This window comes from Schistocerca nitens, chromosome 6 (genome assembly GCF_023898315.1).
Source record: "Schistocerca nitens isolate TAMUIC-IGC-003100 chromosome 6, iqSchNite1.1, whole genome shotgun sequence".
NCBI classification, from domain to species: Eukaryota; Metazoa; Arthropoda; class Insecta; order Orthoptera; family Acrididae; genus Schistocerca; species Schistocerca nitens.
The window spans coordinates 378,042,567-378,066,455 of NC_064619.1; the positions used below are offsets into that span (position 1 = coordinate 378,042,567).

The 23,889-nt window shown below is 39.1% G+C and overlaps 1 protein-coding gene across 7 annotated transcripts in view; it reads left to right on the forward strand.

Moving 5' to 3' along the window:
* The window catches only part of LOC126262307 (uncharacterized), a 231,160-nt gene that overhangs the window by 204,945 nt on the left and 2,326 nt on the right, over positions 1 to 23,889 (forward strand). For all 7 annotated transcript variants that reach the window (XM_049958845.1, XM_049958847.1, XM_049958850.1 and 4 more), the window contains 3 exons: positions 1,625 to 3,004; positions 4,488 to 4,748; positions 12,216 to 12,395. In XM_049958845.1, the coding sequence (XP_049814802.1) occupies positions 1,682 to 3,004; positions 4,488 to 4,748; positions 12,216 to 12,395 (1,764 nt within the window). In that variant the 5' untranslated portion in view covers positions 1,625 to 1,681. The remainder of the gene's footprint in view (positions 1 to 1,624; positions 3,005 to 4,487; positions 4,749 to 12,215; positions 12,396 to 23,889) is intronic.

Below are 23,889 nucleotides of genomic sequence, written 5' to 3' on the forward strand. Positions count from 1 at the left end.
TTTTTAATTAATTCAAGTGTGATGGAACAATTAATGCATCATATGGTGGTTGTGTTTTGAAAGTTATTTAGTGCCATTTCGTCTGTATCTGACACCTTGCTTACAATTAATAATAATAATAATTGTATAACATATACACCAGATACTAATCCTTGTTAGACTAAATGATTTAAAGTATTAAAATGTATATCATTATGTATCTAGTGTCAGCATATTTTTTTCATTTTTTGCAGTATAATTTAGCCAACTTATCTTTTAGTGTAATTTTGATTTATCTTTTACATTGATTCTGATATCGTTTATGTTTTAAACCAACTGAACTCAGGTTTTAAAGTATAAATTATGTATATTTACTGGAATATCTAGCATGTTTCACTGTCACACCATTGATGCAGATGATGTACATCACAGTTGAAAACACACAAAACTGCTGTACTGCAGTGAACACTGTCAGAATTTTTTTCTGGCATACATAACTAAGAGATATAGGGCCTAGTTACAAATATAAGTTGCATCAATAACTCTGTAGTTGGCCTTGAAAAGTGGTAACATATACTGAAAACGGTATGCTAATTAGCTAATTATTTTCACTTTCAAAACAGTACACACACACACACACACACACACACACACACACACACACACACACACACACACACACACTTGACATTGATTCTCTATACCATTAGTATGACATATTTAAAGGCTCGAACAACTTTTAAAGTTTCATTTATTTTTCATTGTTGATGCAGTTATGCAACATGTGCTTGATTGATGAAGATACTGTCATCTATTAAACTGAAGACTTGTCATTACGGAGATATAAGAATGTTTGTTTTATTTATTTACGCATCCTTAGACCATTCAGCACAGTTATATCCCACACACCAGACAAACTGCAGTGTTATCTCTACATATATAGACATATATGAAGTAGGGTAGGATTAGCTGAGAATAGGGCCATGGCCTTATGAATGGAACCATCCCAGAAGTCACCTTAGCATAATGTTTGCTGGCCTTATGAAGATGTAACTTATGAGATATCAAAACATTATTGTTGAATGTTCATCACATAGATAAAGTTTATCATGTTTTAGACATCCGGAGTGCTTTGTTGTATGGAAGTGGTGTACTTCACACTTTACAAAACACTTGCAGGTTTTTATGACCATAAACACAGCTGCAAAAGAAGATTTGATGGAAAATAGATATCGTTTATAGAGCTATGGATCTCTTAATTCAGTTTTTTTTATCTTCCCTGGTTCTTTTATTCCTTACCTTTGTAGCGAAGGAATCTCTATTCTGAAGCGGTGATCTGAAGATCCCATTCAGCCTCATGTAGGTTGTTCTTAAAATGGCTTATATCATAGACAAATAAGTTTCACTATAACTGGAGTCTACTACATTACCTGCACATTGAAAAAGTTACCTTTGTGTCCCCTATTAAAACTATTCACATTGGTCTGATAGAGGTAAAATGCCAATGTGTCTTGTATTATGTCAGTGATCTGAGACTTCATTGCTCAAAAGCACTGTATCTCCAGTAGAAATAAAATTGTATATAAATGCCCATATTTGAATTTTGTGAACCAACAAACAACTAACAAGATGATTTTATTTACAGCTGTGGCCTCACCATGCTGCACTTCATGATGGACAGCACTGACTGTGGCTGGCATGCATGATGAATGCCAGTGATGATGGTGTCAGCCAGAGAAGTTTATTAAGCAACAAGATAACATCAGCAAGCAGGCTGCATGCATGTGCTACATTGTGGGAAATTTCAAGGAATACCACAATATTATTTCTAAAAGAGGATGAAACTCTTCAAGGAGAATACAGCAATAAAGTGCCAGTAAAGAATCTGAACTGTTTTTTCAAAAAATTCGCTAAAGAATTTGAATGCAAACATCCAAATGTGGTCGATAATGAAGATGTGACCCAAAGAATTTGTGAGAGAGCGTTGTGTGACTTGAACTGTGATGAAAACTTAGTGGAGGGAAGTAATAATCTGGCTTCTCAAGAGAAGACTAACAGTAAAATGAATCCAACTGTCAAGTTAACACGATTGAAATTAAAATCTGATGATATTTCAAAGGAAATTTTTGGTGATGATATGTTTTGTGATAGTGCAGTGGCAAGAGATAGCATTGTAACAGTTGCTGATGAGCAGCATATTGACAGTAAAATGAATAGTACTGAAACAGTTGTAACCTTAAGTTGTAATGATTCAAATAAATGTTTGAAAGTGGATTGTGAGACAGATAGGACATTTGAGGAACCACTTAGTGTAAGTTATTTAGTCAGGCAAGAAGAAACCCTTCTGGAGACAAATGATAGGTCCGATCGTTCAAATGACTCTGGGTTGGGGTCAGAACTTACAGAAGAGAGAGTTCAGTGCAGTGATCATTCCACTCTAGTAGCTGGAAACATAGACAGCCCAGAGACTTCTCTCTTGCATGGGGAAAAAGACAGGATTTCTGTTGCTTCATTTTTAGGTAGGCTTCCAGATGAGCTTGAAATATCTTCTAATAATCTGGAAAAACAGGCTGGTGACGTAAAAGCAGTTGCAAGCAGTCAAGAGCCAGATGTGCTCACTGAAGATTCGGCAAACTGTTCTGTTGAAAGTGAAGCTTCATATTCTGTACAGCAGTCTGGTGGTGAAACATCAGTTGAGTCTTCAAAACCTGAACCACAGTCTTCAAGTTGTGCATCATCCAGTTATTTTGATTTTACTTCATCTGCATCAGAAACAGAGATGGGTGGCAAATGCTCCACAGAAAGTGCTTCAAGTCAGTCTTCTGTAGAGACAGACATTGGTCTTATTCTTGATGCTGCAGAAAGTTCAAGTAATTGTACACAGAGAAGAAGCAACCTGAAACGCCGCCATGACTTTGATGAGTCGGAAGGCCCAGCACCAAAGAAAAGAAAGTCAATCAGCTTTGATAAAGTTACCGTCTACTACTTCCCACGGGCACAGGGCTTCACATGTGTTCCATCACAGGTAAATGCCTTCAGAAGTTGTTTTCTCTGATAAATATTGCTGTCTAGTGTAAGAAGTAGGGTTTTAAGTGCTTCTGTATTTTTATTTGGCAAGAAATGTATACAGTGACATACAGAGAAATGTGAATTTTTGAGATACTGCGTAGATATCCTATGGATGGCCAGGTCTAGCTTGTTTTAAGTATAAAGATGTGGTCATTGATCTGGTTTTGGAAGTAGAGATAAATAAACTTTGTGCTGCTCATTATCTATTCCCTATGCCTGTTCTCCATTCACAACTTTAACCTAACATGTCAAACAGTGTATTGCAGCTTTTCTGTTGGGTGGTGCTGCGAGTGATGGGAAGTAAATGCAACAAATAGTGAGTCAATAGTCGTTAGTTAATCTGAATACCTGTTTGTATTTTCCTATGGTCTGTAAATAAATTTAGTTGGTATTTTGTTATGCTAGGTCAGAATTTACCAACATTGTTGGAATTTTTGGAAAACATTGGAATTAAGGCATATAAACAGGTGATTGCAATGATGAATGTGTGTATCAGACTGTAGAGCACAACAGATTATGATGGCTTTCGTGTTGTTTTATTGTATTCACCAACTCTCAGCCAAAGTATTACGTTCCGTCCAAACCTAGGCCTGGGGGCTTTGCTACAAGTCAGTCAGTCGGCACAAGTTATTTTTTGTCCATTTAAATTTGTTGGCTTTTCCAACTTATAACCAAATTCAGGCATTCTGATCCAACCTCGACTTTGATCTACACTCCATATTACACGTCAGACGGTCAGTTAGCACATACAATTTTCTTCCCTTTCTCTCTATCACAAACAAATCAGTTCACATATTCTGCCAAAAGAAAGTGGACTCAGAGTTTCACATTGACTACTGAATACTATAACCCAATTCAAAAATACTGAACAAAAACAAATTGCCAACAGTAGCACATAGCAGAAGAGCCTGGTACATCTCAAGTGCACTTTAGTCTATATGTCTGTGCTTCTGACTTTTCTGTTCATTTTGCAGCTTGCATTGAGGTACCGTAGTTTCCTACTGTTAAAACTATGAGAGAATTTCCCATTCTTTAAGTGATTGCCATTGAATGCCACAAGGCTTATCTCTGGTACATTGCATAAGAGAATGCTGGCGAAATTAATATGGAGTGTTGTTATAAATTCTTGGCATATTGTAACTGTATAATTGCAGACCCTACATGTAACTAATTAATTTGCTTATTGCAAGTATGTTTTACTTCTGCTGAGACTGCTATCCTTAATTAATAGCAGTTCTGTCTTTAATGATTGGAGAATCCATGTATGCCATTTAAATAACTAAAAAATTTTCTGAAAATGTTGTTTATACTGTTGTGTGGCATTTCTCTTGCATTCTTGTGTGTAGTTCTAAGCTTGTGAAGGTATGACTTACAAATTTGTAGCCCTACAAAATGACATATTATGGCACATAAACATTATTGATGGTTACTCATTACAGGGAGGATCCACGTTGGGTATGGCACCACAGCATGCCCATGTGCAACAGTTCTCACTGTTGGAGCATGCTGTTGAGCAACGAAGACATCATCGTCAGATGCTAATACAGCTTCGCAATGAGAGGCTAGCATCTGGTACAGCAACAGGGGGCATTCCTAGCTCTCGTCCTCATGGTTCATCCAGTGATGATTCCGATACTGATGATGAGCCCAGTGATATTTCTGAGTCAGAGCTTGATCTCGACAGTTACTATTTCTTGCAGGTGAGATTGTTATTTTTATTAGGGTACAACGTCACCAAAACTTTATCATCGCTCATGTAAGGCTACAGCTGTGGGAACATTTTTATACTATCAAGATTATTGTTCATAAATTCATTGTAGGCAACAGATCATATCACCCAGCAAGAAACATTGTTGTTTGTTAGTATACCATTGTTACAATAGTTTGGTGGGGGAGCAGTGCAACATCATCTGTCCATTTCGTTAACTCCTCTCTTCACCTAGCCTTTGCCTGTGTTAATGAATCCTCATCAGAAACTTTACTTTTTTCCACTGTTGCCTTCTTTTGTGCAGTTTTCTTTCTTCTTGAGCACTTTAATCTGTGTACCAAATAGTTGAATTACAAGTAGATAGAATGGCCGACCTAGTTGGTAAATGTTACATAATGGGCCTCCTCACATTTTTGGTAATTTGTACTTTGATTAAAATAACTAAGTGAGTGGCAGCTAGTTGTTTACAGGACAGCTACGATAACACCCGATCCAAGCTCGAGTTTGGTCACATCTTCTGTCATCTCCACAGTTGTGAAATAGCGCTGCTACCTCGGCTGCTAGCTCCCAATCAGCTGTGAATGACAATTGCTGTCTTTAACTTGGTTGTTTTGGATCATATTCAGTACTTAACCTCCCAGCTGATATTTCCCTTTTCTATGCTCAAATGTCAAATAGAAGTATGGACGAATTTGAATTTTGTGCCATTTTGTCAGAAGATGGTTGACGGCCATGGTTTTTTAATATTTATTATCTGTGATCCTTCCCATTTAGCCTGATAGCTTTTCTGTGGTGATTATCATTGTTTGATATTTATTTTTGTCATGGAGCAGATGACAACTGAGCAATGTATCCAAGTGATAAAAAGTTATTACAAAAACATTGAAAGTCCCACGGCAACCATTTGTGAACTGCATGTGACACTGGGACATAATTCTGCTCCAACTGAATCCTCAGTTGGGGAGTTGATCTGGAAGTTGGAGACCACGGGTTCTGTTTCAAACGTTCTCTTCAAACACAATAAACCCTTGCTGTCGTGTATGGCAACGTGACTGTAGGCCTCAGAAAATCAGTTCACCGAGCTCAGCAATTGAATCTGTCACAAAGTTCACTGCATGAAATCCTTTTAAAAGATCTGAAAGTGCTTGCATACAAAATTCAACTTGCACAAGAGTTGAAGCCTGTAGATTATGGAAAAAGACATTGATTTGCTCAATGGGTCTTGGCTCAACAAACGGAGAATGAGAACTTCACTCAAATAATTTTCTCAGATGAGGCAACTTCCACCTTAGTGGGTACATCAGTAAGCAGAACTGCAGAATTTGGGTTAATGTAAGTGTACGAGTGACTGTGGAAGTTGAGATGCATCCACAATGCACAACTGTGTGGGTCCTGAGCAGGAGGAGTGATCAGCCCGTACTTTTCAAAATAAGCGAGCTGCTGTCACTGTGAACGGCAGCCATTACCGAAACATGATTTGTGATTGGTTTTTCCCTCTTATTGATGAAAATGATTTTTGGTTTCAACAATATGATGCGACATGTCACACATCCGGTGAAATGATTGCTGTGCTGAATGAAAAGTTTTCTAAAAAATTTATCTGTTTGTGTGGCAACAAGGAATGGCATGCCAGATAATGTGATCTTATGCCTTGTGACTTCCTTTTGTAGGGATTTGTGAAATTAAAAACATACTTGAACCAACTACAAACAATACACCAATTAAAGGATGAAATTAAAATGGTTTTTAATGATAGCCCACCAGACATTTGTGAATGCGTCATCGAGAACATCGGTGAACGCATTGCTCGTTGCCGCATGGCCTTGGGTGGTCACATGGAGGATATAATGTTTCATAAATAAATGGAAGAAGTTATTTAATGTGTTTGCGAAAAAACAAAAATCAACATTACATTTTTCAGTAAATTTTGCATGTTCTATATCACTTTTAATATTCATCCCTGCATCCCTGGCACCCTCTACTTTATTATCTGATCCAGATGGTTATAATTAAACTTTCTCTATTTAACACTTTATAACACAGAAAATAATTACCATACAAATACCAAACTTGGTAGCTTTAATGTCAACGAGATGGGAAAGAGAAATAATGCAGAATCAATTCAGTCGAAACACTTTTAATGTGCTGCTATGGTACATCCTACCAAAACCACTACTGGTACAGAGGGGCTCAGTATGGCACCCATCAGTGTCCACAAGAGTCTGAAAGTGCAGGATTGGATTCTGCACAACAGAACGAAGCATGTCCATAGGTGTGCTGGCTACCTCTCTTGATATGTTGCACTTCAGAGAAGCACATGAGTGAATGTTCTCCTGGCAAATCTTGACCCCCAGGTAGCCCCTCAACCATAAATGACAGGGTGTGACATCAGGTGATAGTGTCGGCCAAGCGTTTGGAAATGATTGGCTGATAATTGTGTTGTTTCCAAATGTGTTTCGGAGAAACAGGTGAATTTCACGAGCGGTGTGCAGTGAGACCCCATCTTCCGTGAAAACTGTTGAGTTCAATGCGTGTCTCTCCTGTTGGGTGAGTATGACATGCTGGTGAAGCATATCACAGTAACACTGGCTAGTCACACTGCACATCTTTGCTCCGTGAGAGCCAACCTGTTCGAAAAAGAATGGGCCAATGATGAATGTAGCTGTGAAGATCACCTCATTTGGCAATTCTGTGTGTTCACCTCGCCCGTCAGAGAAAAATGAGCTTCGTCTGTCCATAGGATGGTCCACAGCCAGACCTCATCAACTTCAATCCTTGCAAGAAAGTGGAGAGCGGAGTTAACGCGCTATTGTGCGTCCTGTGGTGCAAGCTGCTGTATGATATGGATCTTGTACAGATACCATTTGACAATGATTAGAAGCATCTTCCATATAGTGGGCTATTGGGTGTTTAACTGTTGCGATACACCACACACTCTGTCTGATGATCGGGAATTGTGCACAGCGCTGCCTGCCATAGCAACCGTGATTTCAGCAACCATGTGTGGTGCAAATGGTCGTCCGCCTCTTCCTGGAGCGTCACCCAGTTCTCCAGTTTCATCATGCTCCGCACAGCAGGAGAAGGAAGAGGACCCTTCTGTAGTCCTTTCAACCGGCAATATTCTCGGAGTGCAGCTGCAGCATTATTGTTTTTTTTTGATAACAGAGCTTCACCAATAGTGCCCTGCTCCTTTTGTCCAAGCCCATGTTGACACGTCAACAAATGCAATTTTTTCTATCGTATTAAACAACATTTCCCAGTTTATCTTGCACATTTATTAATTTATAAGGGAAACTGGAAATCATTCAGCTTATCAGAAAGCTTGAATCCTTAATTCCTTAGGCAGTTATACAAACTGAGACAATCAGATGTTATTGTTGCCACTGCTAACATAATTTCTTTTATTACCTCTAGAAGTGCCACATGAGATATATCTTGGACAACATGAAAAAATGGCCTCTTTCAGTAATGCCAGATACCCTTCTCCCTTCTGCATTATTGCCTCTCCCAAATAGATTCATTAATTTCCACTGTTACATCTTTCCTACAAAGTTCTCCATTTTTCTGCAAACACATAGAACTACAAACTTTTCTACAATACTCTCTCCAATCAACTATGTGTTGACTGACAAGTTGTACATCTCTAACTTTTCATTGCAAATTATTATTTAGAAAAAAAACCGTTCCATATTTGAAACTGTCATTTTTGTTTGCTGTCGTCCTTTAGCCTGGGATTTTATTGAGTTGAGTCTTTTGTGTAATTAAGTGCTTGCTTTGACAGAAACACTGTCTTCAGTTTTCAATTACTCAGAACACGAAAACACCGTGAAATACTTTCCTGTAATATATATTCACAAAATTCTCTTCACAAGACATAAATGGCTCACACGAGCATGTAATTTGACAAATAGCAGTACTAGTTATCATACCTGTAACTGTAATATTAACACTAGTTGAAACAGTAATGGTAGTAGCTTAACAATACGCTAACATAGGCTTATACAGTCCACCAAAGAGTTTTACATTCAATATCCGGTTGCTTTGAATTTTATCATAGTTGGTAATTGCTCTATTCTTATTATTGAAATGTTGCTAAAGATGTACAAAATTTTAAAAAAATGGTGAAGAAAATGTTTTTAAAAACTGCACAGTAAAGTCCAACCACTTAAAGTGTGGTTACAATCTTCACAATTGAAAATGTGAATAAAATTAAAATAAACGGTATTGTGAGATGGTGGTGTGAAAAAGAACAGTAGTTAATATAAGTTTCAGATTCTAACATTCAAGACAGGCTAACCAACAGCCAACTGCAATAGGAATGAAATCTTTAAATGTTGTTAATTGTGTATTTGACGGATTGTGTCCTCTAAGAAGCTGCTTAAAAAAAAAAAATCAGGTACGAGTAGAACCCGCACACTTAGGATTCTGTACAAAATTATATATGTAGACAGTTTATCCATTTCAGTAATCCGAATGTTGTTTACTTTTGCCTGTTATCGTCATTGATACTAGCAAGATGCTGGTCCTATGTATTCCAAGACTTTTGAGAATGTTTTAATTTCAAGTTTGAAGTTAGATAACATATTACAAAAGAAATGTTTTTTGTGTGATGTAATCAAAAATTAACAATTTCATATTTTCCCTTTACTGTGCTTGACCTTGCTTCTTGCCATATTTCGTGACCCTAGGTCAACAAAAGTGCCCTATAGGTTGTGATGAATGTGTTTTTGAGTCTACATCTACATCGTTACTCTGCAGTTCACACTTAAGTGCCTGGCAGAGGGTTCCTCAAACCATTTTCATACTACTTCTCTACCATTCCACTCTCGAATGGCGAATGGGAAAAAGGAACACCCTGATCTTTCTGTTAGAGTTCTGATTTCTCTTATTTTCTAATGATGATCATTTCTCCCTACGTAGGTGGGTGTCAACAAAATATTCTCGCATTTGGAAGAGAAAGTTGGTGATTGAAATTTAGTAAATAGATCTCGCTGCAAAGAAAACCACCTTTGTTTCAGTGACTGCCACCCCAACTTGTGTATCATATCAGTGACACTCTCACCCCTATTGCGCAATAACACGAAATGAGCTGCCCTTCTTTGCATTTTTTCGAAGTCCTCCATCAGTCGTATCAGGTAAGGATCCCACACCTCGCAGCAATATTCTAGCAGAGGATGGACAAGTGTAATGTAGGCTGTCTCTTTAGTGGATTTGACACATCTTCTAAGTGTTCTGCCAACAAAGCGCAGTCTTTGTTTTTCCTTCCCCGCAATTTTATCTATGTGGTCTTTCCAATTTAAGTTGCTTGTAATTGTAATTCCTAGGTATTTAGTCAAATTTACAGCCTTTAGATTTGTGCGATTTATCGTATACCCAAAATTTATCAGATTTCTTTTGGTACCCACGTGGATGACCTCCCACTTTTCTTTGTTTAGTGCTAATTGCCACTTTTCACACCATACAGAAATTCTCTCTAGATCTTTTCATAATTGGAATTGATTGTCTGATGATTTTACTAGGTGGTAAATTACAGCATCATCTGCAAACAATCTAAGGGGGCTGCTCAGATTATCACCTAGATCATTTATGTAAATCAGGAACAGCAGAGGGCCTATGACACTACCTTGCGGAATGCAAGATATCACTTCTGTTCTACTCGATGATTTAATGTTTATCACTACGACCTGTGACCTCTCTGAGAGGAAATCCGAATCCAGTCACACAACTGAGACGATACTCCATATGCATGCAATTTGATTAATAATTGCTTGTGAGGAATGGTATCAATAGCCTTCTGGAAATCTAGGAATATGGAATCGATCTGAGATCCCTTGTCGACAGCATTCATTACTTCATGGGAATAATGAGATAGCTGTGTAATAATGAGATAGCTGTGTTGCACAAGAACGATATTTTCTGAATCCATGTTGACAGTATATGCTCCAAAATCCTACTGCAAATTGAGGTCAGTGATATGGGTCTGTAATTCAGTGGGTTACTCCTATTTCCTTTCTTGAATATTGGTGTGACCTTTGCTACTTTCCAGTCTAGGAACAGACCTTTCGTTAAGTGAGAGGTTGTGGCGCTGTTGTGTCTGCATACTCTGAAAGGAACGTAATTGGTATACCATCTGGACTGAAAGACTTGCCTTTCTTAAGTGATTTGAGTTGTTTCACAACACCTAAGATATCTACTTTTATTTCATTCATGCTAACAGCTGTTCTGGTTTCGAATTGTGCTTTATTTACTACTTCTTCTTTCGTGAAGGAATTACGGAAAACTATATTTAGTAACTCCGCTTTAGAGGCACCATCATTGGTAACATTTCCATCGCTATTGTACAGTGATGGTATTGACTGTTTTTTTTTGCCACCGGTGTACTTTAAATGCAACCAGAATCTCTTTGGGTTTTCTACCATATTTTGAGACAATGTTTCACTGTGGAAACTATTAAAAACATCTCGCATAGACGTCTGCACTAAGTTTCGAGCTTCCATGAAACTTAACCAGTCTTGGGATTTTGCGTTCTTCTGAATTTGGCATGCTTTTTTCGTTGCTTCTGCAACAGTGTTCTTACGTGTTTTGTGTACCATGAGTGTGAAAGTATGTGACATAAATGGCCATATCTTATGGCTGAACTGGCTTAGAAGTTTAAAACATTTTCACTGCCAAGGGACCATTGGCCTCAGTATGCTACATAAATTTTAACTTGATTGGTCTACTCATTCCTGAGGAAAAGGTTTCTTAGACAGTCTAAACACATAGTGATCCTATATGGGTTCCAGTTTTACAGACTGAGGCATGGGACCCTAAAGGAGGGAGGGGGTGAGGAAGATATATTTATGTACACACACTGCAGTAAGACTAACAGATACACAAACAACATGAATGAATTTTTGAGATTTTGCAATTTTCAAGTCAATTTTTAATTTTTCGTTGTCCCCCCTGATCTAGTGTTTGCCATAATATTCCTGACCTTCACAATGTATGATTATGCTCCTTCTCTCCCCTGTTCAACATATATATATATAAAATTAAGGAAAATTGAGAAAATTCCAAATGCTTTAGCTTAAATAAAGTGTTTGTTCCCGATTTCTGTTTCAGCAGAGCATAGAATGACACACTTTTGTCACAAGTATCCAAAATCAATTAAAGTGCTGTTAGCTTTTCTTGTGGAAAGATTGAATCTGTTCTCACTTCTGTTCAATTTCTGTGTAAGAAGATTGGTTAAATGAGAACTTGTAAGTTACTTCTATTCTCTTGCGAACTGATTAGTAAGTTAGTTTCCCTTTCATTTCCCATGTATTTAATTTAAAGATTGAAGTCATTCCTCGTTGAAGCAAGTGCTTTCCTTATTTCTACTCAGAGTGAAACTTTGTCTTATTGAATTGAAATTGCTTTTTATGATTTCATCATGTACGAAATGTTGTATTCAGTACAGTGTAGTATTTCTTTGCAGCCCGTACCTACACGTCAGCGCCGAGCTCTTCTCCGTGCTGCTGGAGTGAGAAAAATTGACTCCCTGGAAAAAGATGAATGCAGGGACATTCGTTCATCCCGTGAGTTCTGTGGATGCAGTTGCAAAGGATACTGTGATCCTGATACTTGTAGCTGTTCACAAGCTGGAATAAAATGCCAGGTACAGTACAGTGTCTCCTGCCATAATATTGTACTGAACATCTGTAGGGAGGAGGACATAGATTCCAGTCAACTAGTTTCAGAACACTAATGCACATTAAACTTTAGTTTATAAATGGTCATTGTAACATTAATCATTGGTCAGTGAAAGTATTGGCAATTAATAAAATGACTGATTCCATTGTGTTCTGTAGTGATATGAAGATATCTGCTGTACTGAGGTGTGCAGCAGAAACTTTGGAGTATTTTAAACTATAAATTTATGCATGAAGAACTAGACTCTTTCAAAAAACACTTTGAATTTTTGTTGCTGATAGCTTATGTTTTGAATTCACAGTTGAAACCATTGCCATCTTGGCAGTTGAATTGATGAATTGGTTTATGGTACACAGCACAGTGTACGTGACAGCCAGCATAGAATGCTGGTCAGTTGAATGCAAAAATACATGATTGGTTTCAACAAAACTACAACATAGGGCAATGGCCTAGCCACTTTGCAAAAGGTTCATCACATAGCTCAGAACAGCACAGCAGCTTCAAACAAGTCACCTGATCGGCCATTTATAGTTCACATCCTGGACAACCATGCAACAGTAATAATGTTTTCAGGCATTCTTAAAGTCTCAATATGTCTGTCAGAAATGTGCAACATATGTTGCATTTGGCTATTAAGTTTATATAAAATGACTGACTTGGGTGCTATAATAATTGATGCTGCATCTCTCCTCTCCAGCTCGAGGAGCTAATTATATACCTCCTATTACTAGTCTTTCTGGGAAGTAGGCACTGAAGTGGTTTGATGGAGAACAGATCCTGGGGCATCACTGATTATACAACTTGTTGCTGAAGTTATTACTCATTTGAAACCAATTTTAAGATACTTAGTTTTAGTAACGTACCGAATACCACAATAAAACATTAATCACTTCAGAGTGGAACATTAAGTTTGTCTGAATGTTGCATAGATGGTTGGCTTGAACACATTAGCAAGCACAGCTGCCAAACAACTGCAAGAGATACTATTTACTGTCTGCCCCAGCACTATGCTGTTTGTACATACAGAGCAACAACCTCTACATTAGAAAGTGTTGTAAGCAGGCACAGATTATTTTTAATGCTGAGTACAGCTGAACCAGTAGTAGCTGCAGTGACACAAATCAATAAGCTTAAAACAAAATATAACAAATATTCTGACATGGGAGGATATAGGATCTTCACAAGTTCCATTCCTATTAAGTGCATTAATAATTGCCCGGAGACAAACGTTGAAATCTCTGTATGCAGCTTCGGGTGATAGTTTCTTAACAGTTTCATTGTCTGACAAGGCTCTTTATCATTTATTGGGCAGAAAATGGGTACTGGACGCCTGCTAATTCTTACCATCGTTAAGACCGACCACATTACATCATGTATATATGAGAAAAGTGACACTGGCACACCCATTCCAGATGGTTATGTTGCATCAAACTGTAGCAGAGAAAATGAACCATATGAATAGCCGTATGCAGGAACTGTGGTTCCTACAGGATGGTGCAACCATACATAGCATGAACATCCATGACAACCTTGTGCAGAGTGTTTCCAAAGCAACTTGTTTCCATGTTTTTGGTTTTGCTGTTTTGTCCAAAGTTGTTAGCACAAAAGTGGAGGTCATAAACAGTGGCATTTCTCATAATGTTATAGTGAGTTCATACACTAATGCTGGATGTTGCATTGCCAAGAGTGGTGCTCACATGGAGGGCATAATTTATAAAAAGTTACATTCATAATGAATAGTTATGAGTGCTCTTTGAAATTTAAATTAATAATATGTAATTACAGTTAAATATGACTTTTAAAATATAATATAATGGCAAAGATGTCATCAGTGTATCTAAACCAAACAATGGTTTGAAGGCTTATGAATCCCAGGAAAGCTCCGTTCAAGTGACCCATGAAAAGGTTGCCATAGGAAGGAGCCATGACTATAAACCTGATCTGTATGTATGTCTGCCCCTCAAAGATAAAGTTTCATAAGTATTAAGTTGGTTAAGGCAAGCAGGAAGCATGTCATAGGTTTGGAAGTAGGTGGGCACTGTTTGAGGTAATGTTCAGCAGCAAACCAGCCATCTACATGGACAATGTTTCTATAGAGGAGGCAGCATCAATGGTGGTCAAGAAGAATTGGTTTGTGTTTCTTAGCAAGAAGATAAAAAGGTGGGAGTGCATGGTTTGGGTGGGATAAGAAGTTCTATGGATTGTCATGACCTCATTGCGTTTCTTCACACGTGCCATCTAGATTATCCTTCCTGATCCAGTTTCTCAAAACTCCCTAGGTGAGAACTGGCGCTACAACGTAAGCTCAATTCTAGTTCCTCACCTGGCCTAAATTTCCACCTGTCTAATTCCCCCCTCCCTGTCCACTGTGCATAACACCATATTGACCCTTGGACAATTATTTTCTCCCCAGTAATCTCTGGCTCGTATATTACCGTATCTTCCACCTTTAAGTTATCAGGGTTTCAGATCTTGTACGGTGCAGGCACTGATAGTCAATCTTTCCTTCTCATCCTGTTCGGTAAGTCTCCTCTGATCCTGGGTGACTTTTCTGCAACTACCCCCATTTCCTAAACCTCGCCAGTCCTTTTCCTCCATCCCTCTTCCTCTTCGTTTCCCTTCAACCCTTCTGTCAGGAGGAGGAGCCACTGGCTCCAAAAGCTTGTGTATCTCCATATCTATTGTGTGCGTTTTCTCCCACCACCACTAGGTGAGTAGAGATTTTATCTATCCAATTGAAGCGCCATTGTAGGTTGTTCACTGATGTTTCTTATTACCTGTTGTTATCGCACCTTCTAAAACAGCTAACAATAAGAAGCTGAGTGATACAGAACTTGAATAGCTATCTAAAGTAGAGAAATCAGATTGCTACGAGTTCATTATAGTCAGACTCTAAACAGTGTGTCTAAAATTCGTTTTAAGCTTAGCAGTCTACTGAAGATTCAAACAGTGATGTGTAATGTGTGGAATGAAATTTCTCAGAGCCACCTGTATCTGTGTTCAGTGAGAAGTTGAGTTGAGGGTATGATTTTGTGGAAGCTGTGGTGATACTAGTGTAGTGGCAAAAACTATAAATGGCATTCCCATAGCAATTCTTTTATTGGGGCATTTGTCTGAGCCATGTTTAGAAGCTGAACAGTGATAAGAGTGTCAATTATCGCGGTTTGAATTTTCTTTGCTGGGGTCAACGATGGATGTCGAAAGTTATATTGTTGAAAAACTTTCGAAGCATGCATTGCTGGGCCAGAAAGATAAGTCATAATTATGTTCGTTTTGGACAAATTTTGTCTTGAAGTGAAGTGACAGTTACATTCAAAACAACACATGTGAAAGTTTATTTTCACAACAACATGTGTAATAAGTAACATTAGATTCTGACAAAGATAAGTTTTGGAGAGATCATAAAAATTTTAGCCTCATTATTTGGGGACTTCTTGCGGAAGCTTGGTTAGGCGATGTGTTTATCGGTTGTGAAGTAGTTTTCACTATGAGATGATGATCAATGTATTCTCTGTCAAATACTCAATTGTGTAGAAAGCAAATGCATTTAATAATATTGTTAGCCACATCTACAGAAGTTTGTTCTCATAAAAGCCTGACCAGTAGACATACATTGGGTGGGATTGACATTCAGTAAAACATACTTTGTTTTCTTTTTTCAAATTATTGTGTATTTATGTTTATGCATTGTGCTTTTCAATAGTAATGTATTTAGCTTTTTAGCAACTCCAGTATAATATAAATGGAAAAAACTTGGGTGATGAATTTAGAGCTACCTTGGCTTCCATACCAAACCTAAGTAAATAAATAAATTAATTGCTCAGCACCCTGCTGTTATCAAAGCTCTGCCACAAACATGTTATTAAAGCTAAGAGCCATGCTTCACTTCACTTGCTGCTTTCTTTGACACTCTCATTATCACAGTTCTAAAATAAACGTACCCTTAGAAACAGATTGCAAAATTTTGTAATTGATGGACTTATTCATTTGTTAATAGAATGTTACTAGAATTAAAATCATTTTTACACTGTCACATAGTGATGATTTGTTATGAACAAAATAGATTTTGCTGGTTATTGAGATATCTGCACTTCAGAAAGCTCATTGCTACAATTACTAATTCTACAATGGTAGACCATTTGTGGATCATTTAACAAAATCATGGAACATTAAGCTCTATGAATCCAATTCTTTGGTTCTCAAAATAAAGAAAAGATCTATTGCAGCAAGTCAGCAGACAAGACAGAAATAGGTCATGCATCTGGAGTTGTACACCTGATGATGGAAACCACCTTGACAAAGGACATGCATTTTATTTAGATTATCTTTATAATTCTTGACAAAAGTGGTGTCTACTTATAAAACCTTTGTGTGAAACATTACCTAATGACAGATGCTCTTGTGGAAGCAATATATCAGTCAATCCATACAGTTTCCAAACCTTGGGTGGAACATCAGTGGCATATTAAATAATTGTGATTGAGGCGGCGGAGGAGGAGGAAGAAGAAATTAAGAAGAAAAAACTGCTTCATGAATAAACATAGAGCTACGTTTGATGTAACAACAATCTTGTCCCACACATCAGCATGGGATGCTGTCGCCAAAAAGACTGTAATATTCTTTAGATGCAACAATAATTTTGTCAGGGACATTGCCTATAATCTTAGTGCTGGAGGGGACTGGATTCTTGACATAAGGAGACTACAAAGAACTTCACCAACTCGTTTATGTTTCAATGAGCACCCCTGACATTGCATTTAAATAACACAATCTCTTGTAAAAAGTTGTTCCTGAGAAAGGTGGAGGTTATCACTGAAGGCATGAATTTTCATTCTAACTTGATGCGATAAGTATACCAAGAATAATTTTTGTATGACGGTGTACTTATTTGCAAGTAGAGTGTCAAAATGAAGTCCTTGCCATTTCTAATATGCACCATGCCGAAATGGTTAAAGTTTCTTCGAAATTTAAGATTGTCAGAAACTAAAATAGGTGGTATGTCAGGCATTGATCAGTACAATCAAAAACTTTCATATTATTCTGCTGTGCTAAATCTTATTAGATGGCCAGAAAAGATTGCTTTACATACTGTGGAAAAGTAACTGAACAACACAGATCTGTTTTACATTCAGATAACTGGAATGTGTAACATATTTTCTTTTAGAGGAAACTTTCTTCAAGCATTGATAGGAATAAGATGCTAGTCATCCAGTAGAAAACTAAAACAGATGTCCCCCCAGGGGGCTCGCTGCTCTTTAGCTGGTTTGTGCTTAGCTCCCATGGGTCCCCAGCCTTTGCAGCATCTTTTCCTTTCTGTGCTGCATGTCTATCATCTTGCTATTCTTTTTCACCTCCCTTGGGGAACATGTCAGAGGTGTTTCTGGAAATGTTCTGCACTGTCCGTAGCTGACATAAGAACAGTCTCACCGTTTTTTGTTCCCTTTTCCTTTCTTCTTTTACCTTCTCCTATCCTCCCTCTACATTGACGTTTGAGGCTCCTCTCTTTTCGTCTACCTCCCTGTGCATCCTGCAGGCCATCACATGTGTCTGACACGTAACAAGCGACTGGGTAATGCGTAATTCCCAGCCCCGGGTCGACAGGTAGGGTTAGCATGTATTCCATGCTATAGCCGAGGCCTAGGGAGGGGCTATTGCCTGAGCTGCTACCTTCCCAAACTGCCGGATTTGTCCATCTGTCAGGTGTTCGGGAGTTGTGACCTGAGGTGTGAACAATCACCAAAGGTGGGTGTGCCCCATTGTGAAGGGGATCCCCAGTTGGAAGGAGCGCGCCATCGGAGACGCGGGCAATCGTGGGGGATTTTCTTGCAATGAGCCAGTCATCATCTTTGCAGTCCATGTCCACCAAATGTAAATGCAACGAAGCTATCAATTCAAATGTCCTCCTAGCTGCACCACAGTTCCTAGTGGTTTCATGAACTGAAGATGGTCAGTCCTTTGCAATGGTAAATTCGTTTCTAATTCAGAAAGGTGTTGATGCAATTACCAGCCCCATGAAATCCTGCTCTCATTTATGCAATGGCACTTTGCTTTTGGAGACTACTTCTGATTCTCAAGCACAACTACTACTTGCCACATTGCTTCTCCATACCTATCCTGTTTGCCGCAAGCTATAGAACTCTGAATTCTTCCCGTGGAGTTATTTACACTAGGCTCCTCAACAGTCTGACCGAGGCTGAAATCCAAACCTATGTCTCGGATCAGGGTGTCATTGCCATTCATCGGGTGATGAAAAAGTTGTCACCCAGCCATATGTGTAACTTGCAGTAGGGATGCGCACGAGGTCAATTATCCGCTTCCTTCATCCCGCTCTGTCAACTGCAGTGACGACCACGCCGCCACCTTTCGAGATTGTCCTTTGTATCTCGACGAGTGGGGATGTCCAGGAAATCTGGGTAAAGGAAAAAATATCTTACCCAGTTGCTCGTTATTGGCTAGTCACAAACTTTGTGTTCTACAGCCTGGCACTTACAGTACTGTTCTTGCTACACCTAGCTCCTTAAAGGGCATGGCCACACAGACATGTGACGTCATATTCAGCTCTGAGGTTTTGAAATCACCCATGTCATGTTAGCATCACTGTCTCCTCGTCCGGCTGTGCAACAAGCCATCAAACTGTTGCCTTGTGGGGTGAAGCCACAAGCTATACAACTGGCAGGCTGGAAAGGACAGAAGGAACACTCCTGTGAAGACTTCCTATGTCCCTCTAGCCAACCAATGCCTGAATCTTCCTCCAGTAACCAGAAAGGCTCGAATAAGTCCAAAAAAGGCAAACGGTCTTCTCCTTCGCCAATTCGAAGATACTCTTAGTGTCATCACGTGATACCCTTGCCGAGCCGACCTCCATGTCACCAGTGCGCACCATCAAACATGTTTGTGCATTGAATTCTGCAGCCAACAGCAGGAGAAAACAGACGCTTCTGTGGACCTCAGGGAGCAGGACACTCCTGCCTCTGTGCCCTGTAGCAGCAAGTCTTCACAGGCTGGCACTCGGCAGCTACTGATGTGACACCCTTTCATTTTTTCCTCATCATGAGTAGCTTCCAACCGAATGTTTGCAGCTCTGCCTTCAATCCAACAAAGAGGATTTACGACTGCTCTTAGAATCACAGTGTCCACTTGTTCTCTGCCTTCAGGAAACAAAATTGCGTCCTCATGATCGGTTTGAACTTTCACATTTCTTCCTGGTTCGTTTTGACCACCCCCCCTGATGTCAATATTCCATGCCATGGGGGAGTCGTGCTGCTCGTATGGAATGATGATCATAGTCAACCCATCTCCCTGACTACCCGTCTTCAAGCTGTTGCAATTTGCCTTTCACTTCTTCACTTAACCTTTTCCCTTTGTACTGTTTACATTCCTCTGTCTTTTTGATGTCACAAGGGCAGACGTCCTCCATCTTATTGGGCAACTGCTTGGTATCTTTAATGCGCACCATCCCCTTTGGGGTTCTCACAGAACCTGTCCAAGAGGCGCCCTCTTGGCTGACCCTCTTAATCAACTTAACCTCTTCTGCCTTAACACAGGAGCACCCATGTTCCTTTCAGACTCCTTGCACACCTATTTCCATTTGGACCTATCCTGCACTGCCCAGCTTGCCCATCATCTTGAGTGGTTCATTCTCTCTGACACATACTCCAATGACCATTTCCCATGTGCTATCTATTTGCTGACTCCTACCTCACCTGCGTGCACAGCCAAAATGGCAGCTTACTTAGGCTGACTGGAGGCTTTACTCCTCCTTGGCAACCTTCGCCGAACAAGATTTCCCCAGTTGTGATGACCAGGTGGAATATGTTACACATGTTTTCCTTACTGCTGCAGAATGTTCCGTTTCTCACACATCCTCATTACCATGCCATGTCCCAGTCATTTGGTGGACTGAGGCATGGCGTGACGTAGTTCACATGCGGAGACATGCTCTCCACGTTTTTAACAGTCATCCTACGATGGAAAACTGCATTAATTTGCACAGTGTCATCATGTTCTTCAAGATAGCAAAAAAGCTAGCTGGATTTTGTTCACTAGTTCTTTTAACAGTTCCATTCCCTTTTCTGTCATGTGGGCCAACCTCTGACATATTTTCTCTCTGGCACCAAGATCAATTCCCCTATTTCCAGCCTGACGGTAGCAGACAATGTCATCGTGGACCCTATTGCAATCTCCAACATGTTGGGCCACCATTTTGCGAAGATTTTGAGCACCTCCCACTGTCACCCTGCCTTCCTACTTCGGAAATGAGCGGAGGTGGTTTGGACAATATACTTCTCTTCTCAGACTCGTGAGTGCTACAATGCTGCCTTTACTACGAAGGAGCTAGATCATGCTCTCACTTCGTCCTGATCCTCCACTCCAGAGCCAGGTGCTGTTAACATTCAGATGTTGCAGCACCTTTCTCCTGTTAGCAAGCACTTTCTGCTTAATACATACAACCGCATCTGGGCAGAGGGCATGTTTGCGAGACGCTGGCATGAAGCCACTGTCATACCCCAACCTAAGCCCGGTAAGGACAATCACCTTCCTTCTAACTGCTGGCCCCCATTTCTCTCAACAGCTGCATTTACAAGTTGATGGAACTCCTGATTCTTGCCTGGCTGGTACCGTGGCTTGAGTCTTGCCATTTACCACCATTGCACATTGTGGATTTTGAGTGCACTGTTCTGCAGTTGACCTTCTCATCACTTTGTCTACCTATGTCACGAATAGTTTTCTGCGGAAATTCCAGACTGACCATGTTTTTAGATTTGGAGAAAGCCTAAGACACCTGCTGGAGGACTGGTATCCTTCGTACTCTCTACATGTGGGGCTTTTTAACTGTCCGCCATTTCCTGACATAATGCCGTTTTTTTAATAGGTTACATTTCCATTTGTGTTTGCTGAGCTGTCGACTGCATTTTACTTTTTATCCATCGTAGCAATATGACAAAGACCATTTAATTTTTAGTTCTGGACCTCCATTTCTCTATGGCGTATTTTATAGACCTTTCTCCACATCCCTGTTTTGAGCTGTCTTCTCTTCCATCGATTTGGATTGACATGTAGGTGTTCTAACTCCACTCTTTGTCTTTGTGTTCTACAGTTTTGACATGGGCACGTCTGACAAAAACAAACAAATAAAATAGAAGGCAGGTTTCATCGTGTAAAGACTACTCCTGTCACTCAGAAAAAAGTATTATTACCGAAGCTGTAGCACTGAACATGACAGAAGATACTGTATAAATCATTCTAAGAGGGGGAGATAAAAAAGTATGTTTTGTAGGAGAATACTTAAATATTTATGATAAATAAAAATAACCTGATCTTGTATTTCCTTCTGTAATACTTATGTCTAAAACTGTCAGTTCTATGAACTTGTTTATTTAGTTTTAATAATTTAATCTAAAATAAAAATTATGTACCACCCTGTCCAAACATTCCCATGACCTGTAAATTATACATTTTGGTAATGAGTGTTTTTGTACCTGGCTTAATGTAGAAATCGTTTGTACGAGTTAATTCACATTTGCCACATTTAGTCAGTTTCTTGGGTATTGGGCAAATCTATCATAACATTTGATGTGTTATGTCATTTGTAGCTCTTGGAATTGATACATGCAGCCATCGAAAGGAAGCGTGCTTCCATACTCTCAGAATAGTAAGCTGAAAGAGTGGTAATCATTGCATTCCGGTGGGGAAAGTGTTAGAAATTTGAAGTAAGTTTGAAGGAAATAAGATTAAGACGTTTATTTTTAGAGTGCTAGAGTGAAAGTGGTATGCAGAAGACAGGTCTTGGAGTTAATATAGTGGTCAAAATAGATAAAACAGGACCGCACTTTACACAAAATAAGAGCAGAAACATTAAGACAGAATATTTTTGACCTAGGAAAGAACATGAATTGTCGATTGCATTTGTCGTGTTAAAGAAATGCAGTTGTAGGCATCCGTCATTTCAATCACAGTATGTTGTCAGCCATAAAGCAACAATCCTAGGTAGCTTGTTTGTTAGAATTTACCATAACTTTTTCTATCTGCTGACAGAGAAACTTATCCTAACAAGTAATTCCATGATAAATAACCATGTGCATTAAGTGAGCTGAAAGAAAAAGGCATGGAAAAATTGAGATACAGTTTTGAAGACAGTGACAACCCCCTGTGCATTGTTCCTTGTCTTTGTTGAACATTTTAAGCTTTCATCAAGTTCAAGATTTACTTCTGTTATATGGAGCAGTTATAAAACGTATATGAATGCTAGGAATTTTCTATCAGAACAACTCTCTACTTTTACTTTGTTTTCAGTAATAAAACATTAAATCTGTTTGTAACACAACTTGTTGCCCCAAATGACAGTGATGTAGATGGCTTTCTACATTTATTACTGGAAATTGTGGAATTACAGAAAAATATTGACTGATATACAGTTGTCATGTTGGCTTAAGTCAATGCTTGGATGCAAAACCCCCAGCACTGTTAGGGACCAGCAGCTGTTGGGATCATTTGCATTTTCAGAAATACATTGTTGTTGCAAGGCAATATGATTAGTGGTAGTGTGTGCACTCACTTCAAAATATTAATCACTATTATAATTTAAGATGATAATGCAACACCTGTTTATAACCAGTGTTTTTTCAACTGCCACACAAGAATTATAATTTTGTCAAGAAACTGCTTTATGTGTAGTACCAGAGCAACCAATGGTTCTTTTGCCAATCTTTTGTTTCTCCTTTGCTGTAACTCACAATTTTGTAATCTTCATACAATAGTTGCACTACCAGGAGTCAATTATGCACCTTCTTCACTAGGCTGCCAGTGGTTGCAGTGGTTATGTGATAGAATTATTTCCTTGAAAATGTCTGAGCATGTGTAAATACTAACCACTATTTTGCAGTATGGTGCAGTACCAAAACATGATACACACTGTTTTCAGGCTGCTTTTTACATGATATAATAATTAATTGAAAATTGTATTAATGCACGCTATGGCTGAAAAAATGAATGTATACCGGGTGATTCAAAAAGAATACCACAACTTTAGGAATTTAAAACTCTGCAAAGACAAAAGGCAGAGCTAAGCACTATCTGTCGGCGAATTAAGGGAGCTATAAAGTTTCATTTAGTTGTAGATTTGTTTGCTTGAGGCGCTGTTGACTAGGCGTCAGCGTCAGTTGATGCTAAGATGGCGACCGCTCAACAGAAAGCTTTTTGTGTTATTGAGTACGGCAGAAGTGAATCGACGACAGTTGTTCAGCGTGCATTTCGAACGAAGTATGGTGTTAAACCTCCTGATAGGTGGTGTATTAAACGTTGGTATAAACAGTTTACAGAGGATGGGTGTTTGTGCAAAGGGAAAAGTTCTGGACGGCCGAGAACGAGTGATGAAAATGTAGCACGCCTCCAAGAAGCCCTGATCTTACCCCCTGCGATTTCTTCTTATGGGGGTATGTTAAGGATATGGTGTTTCGGCC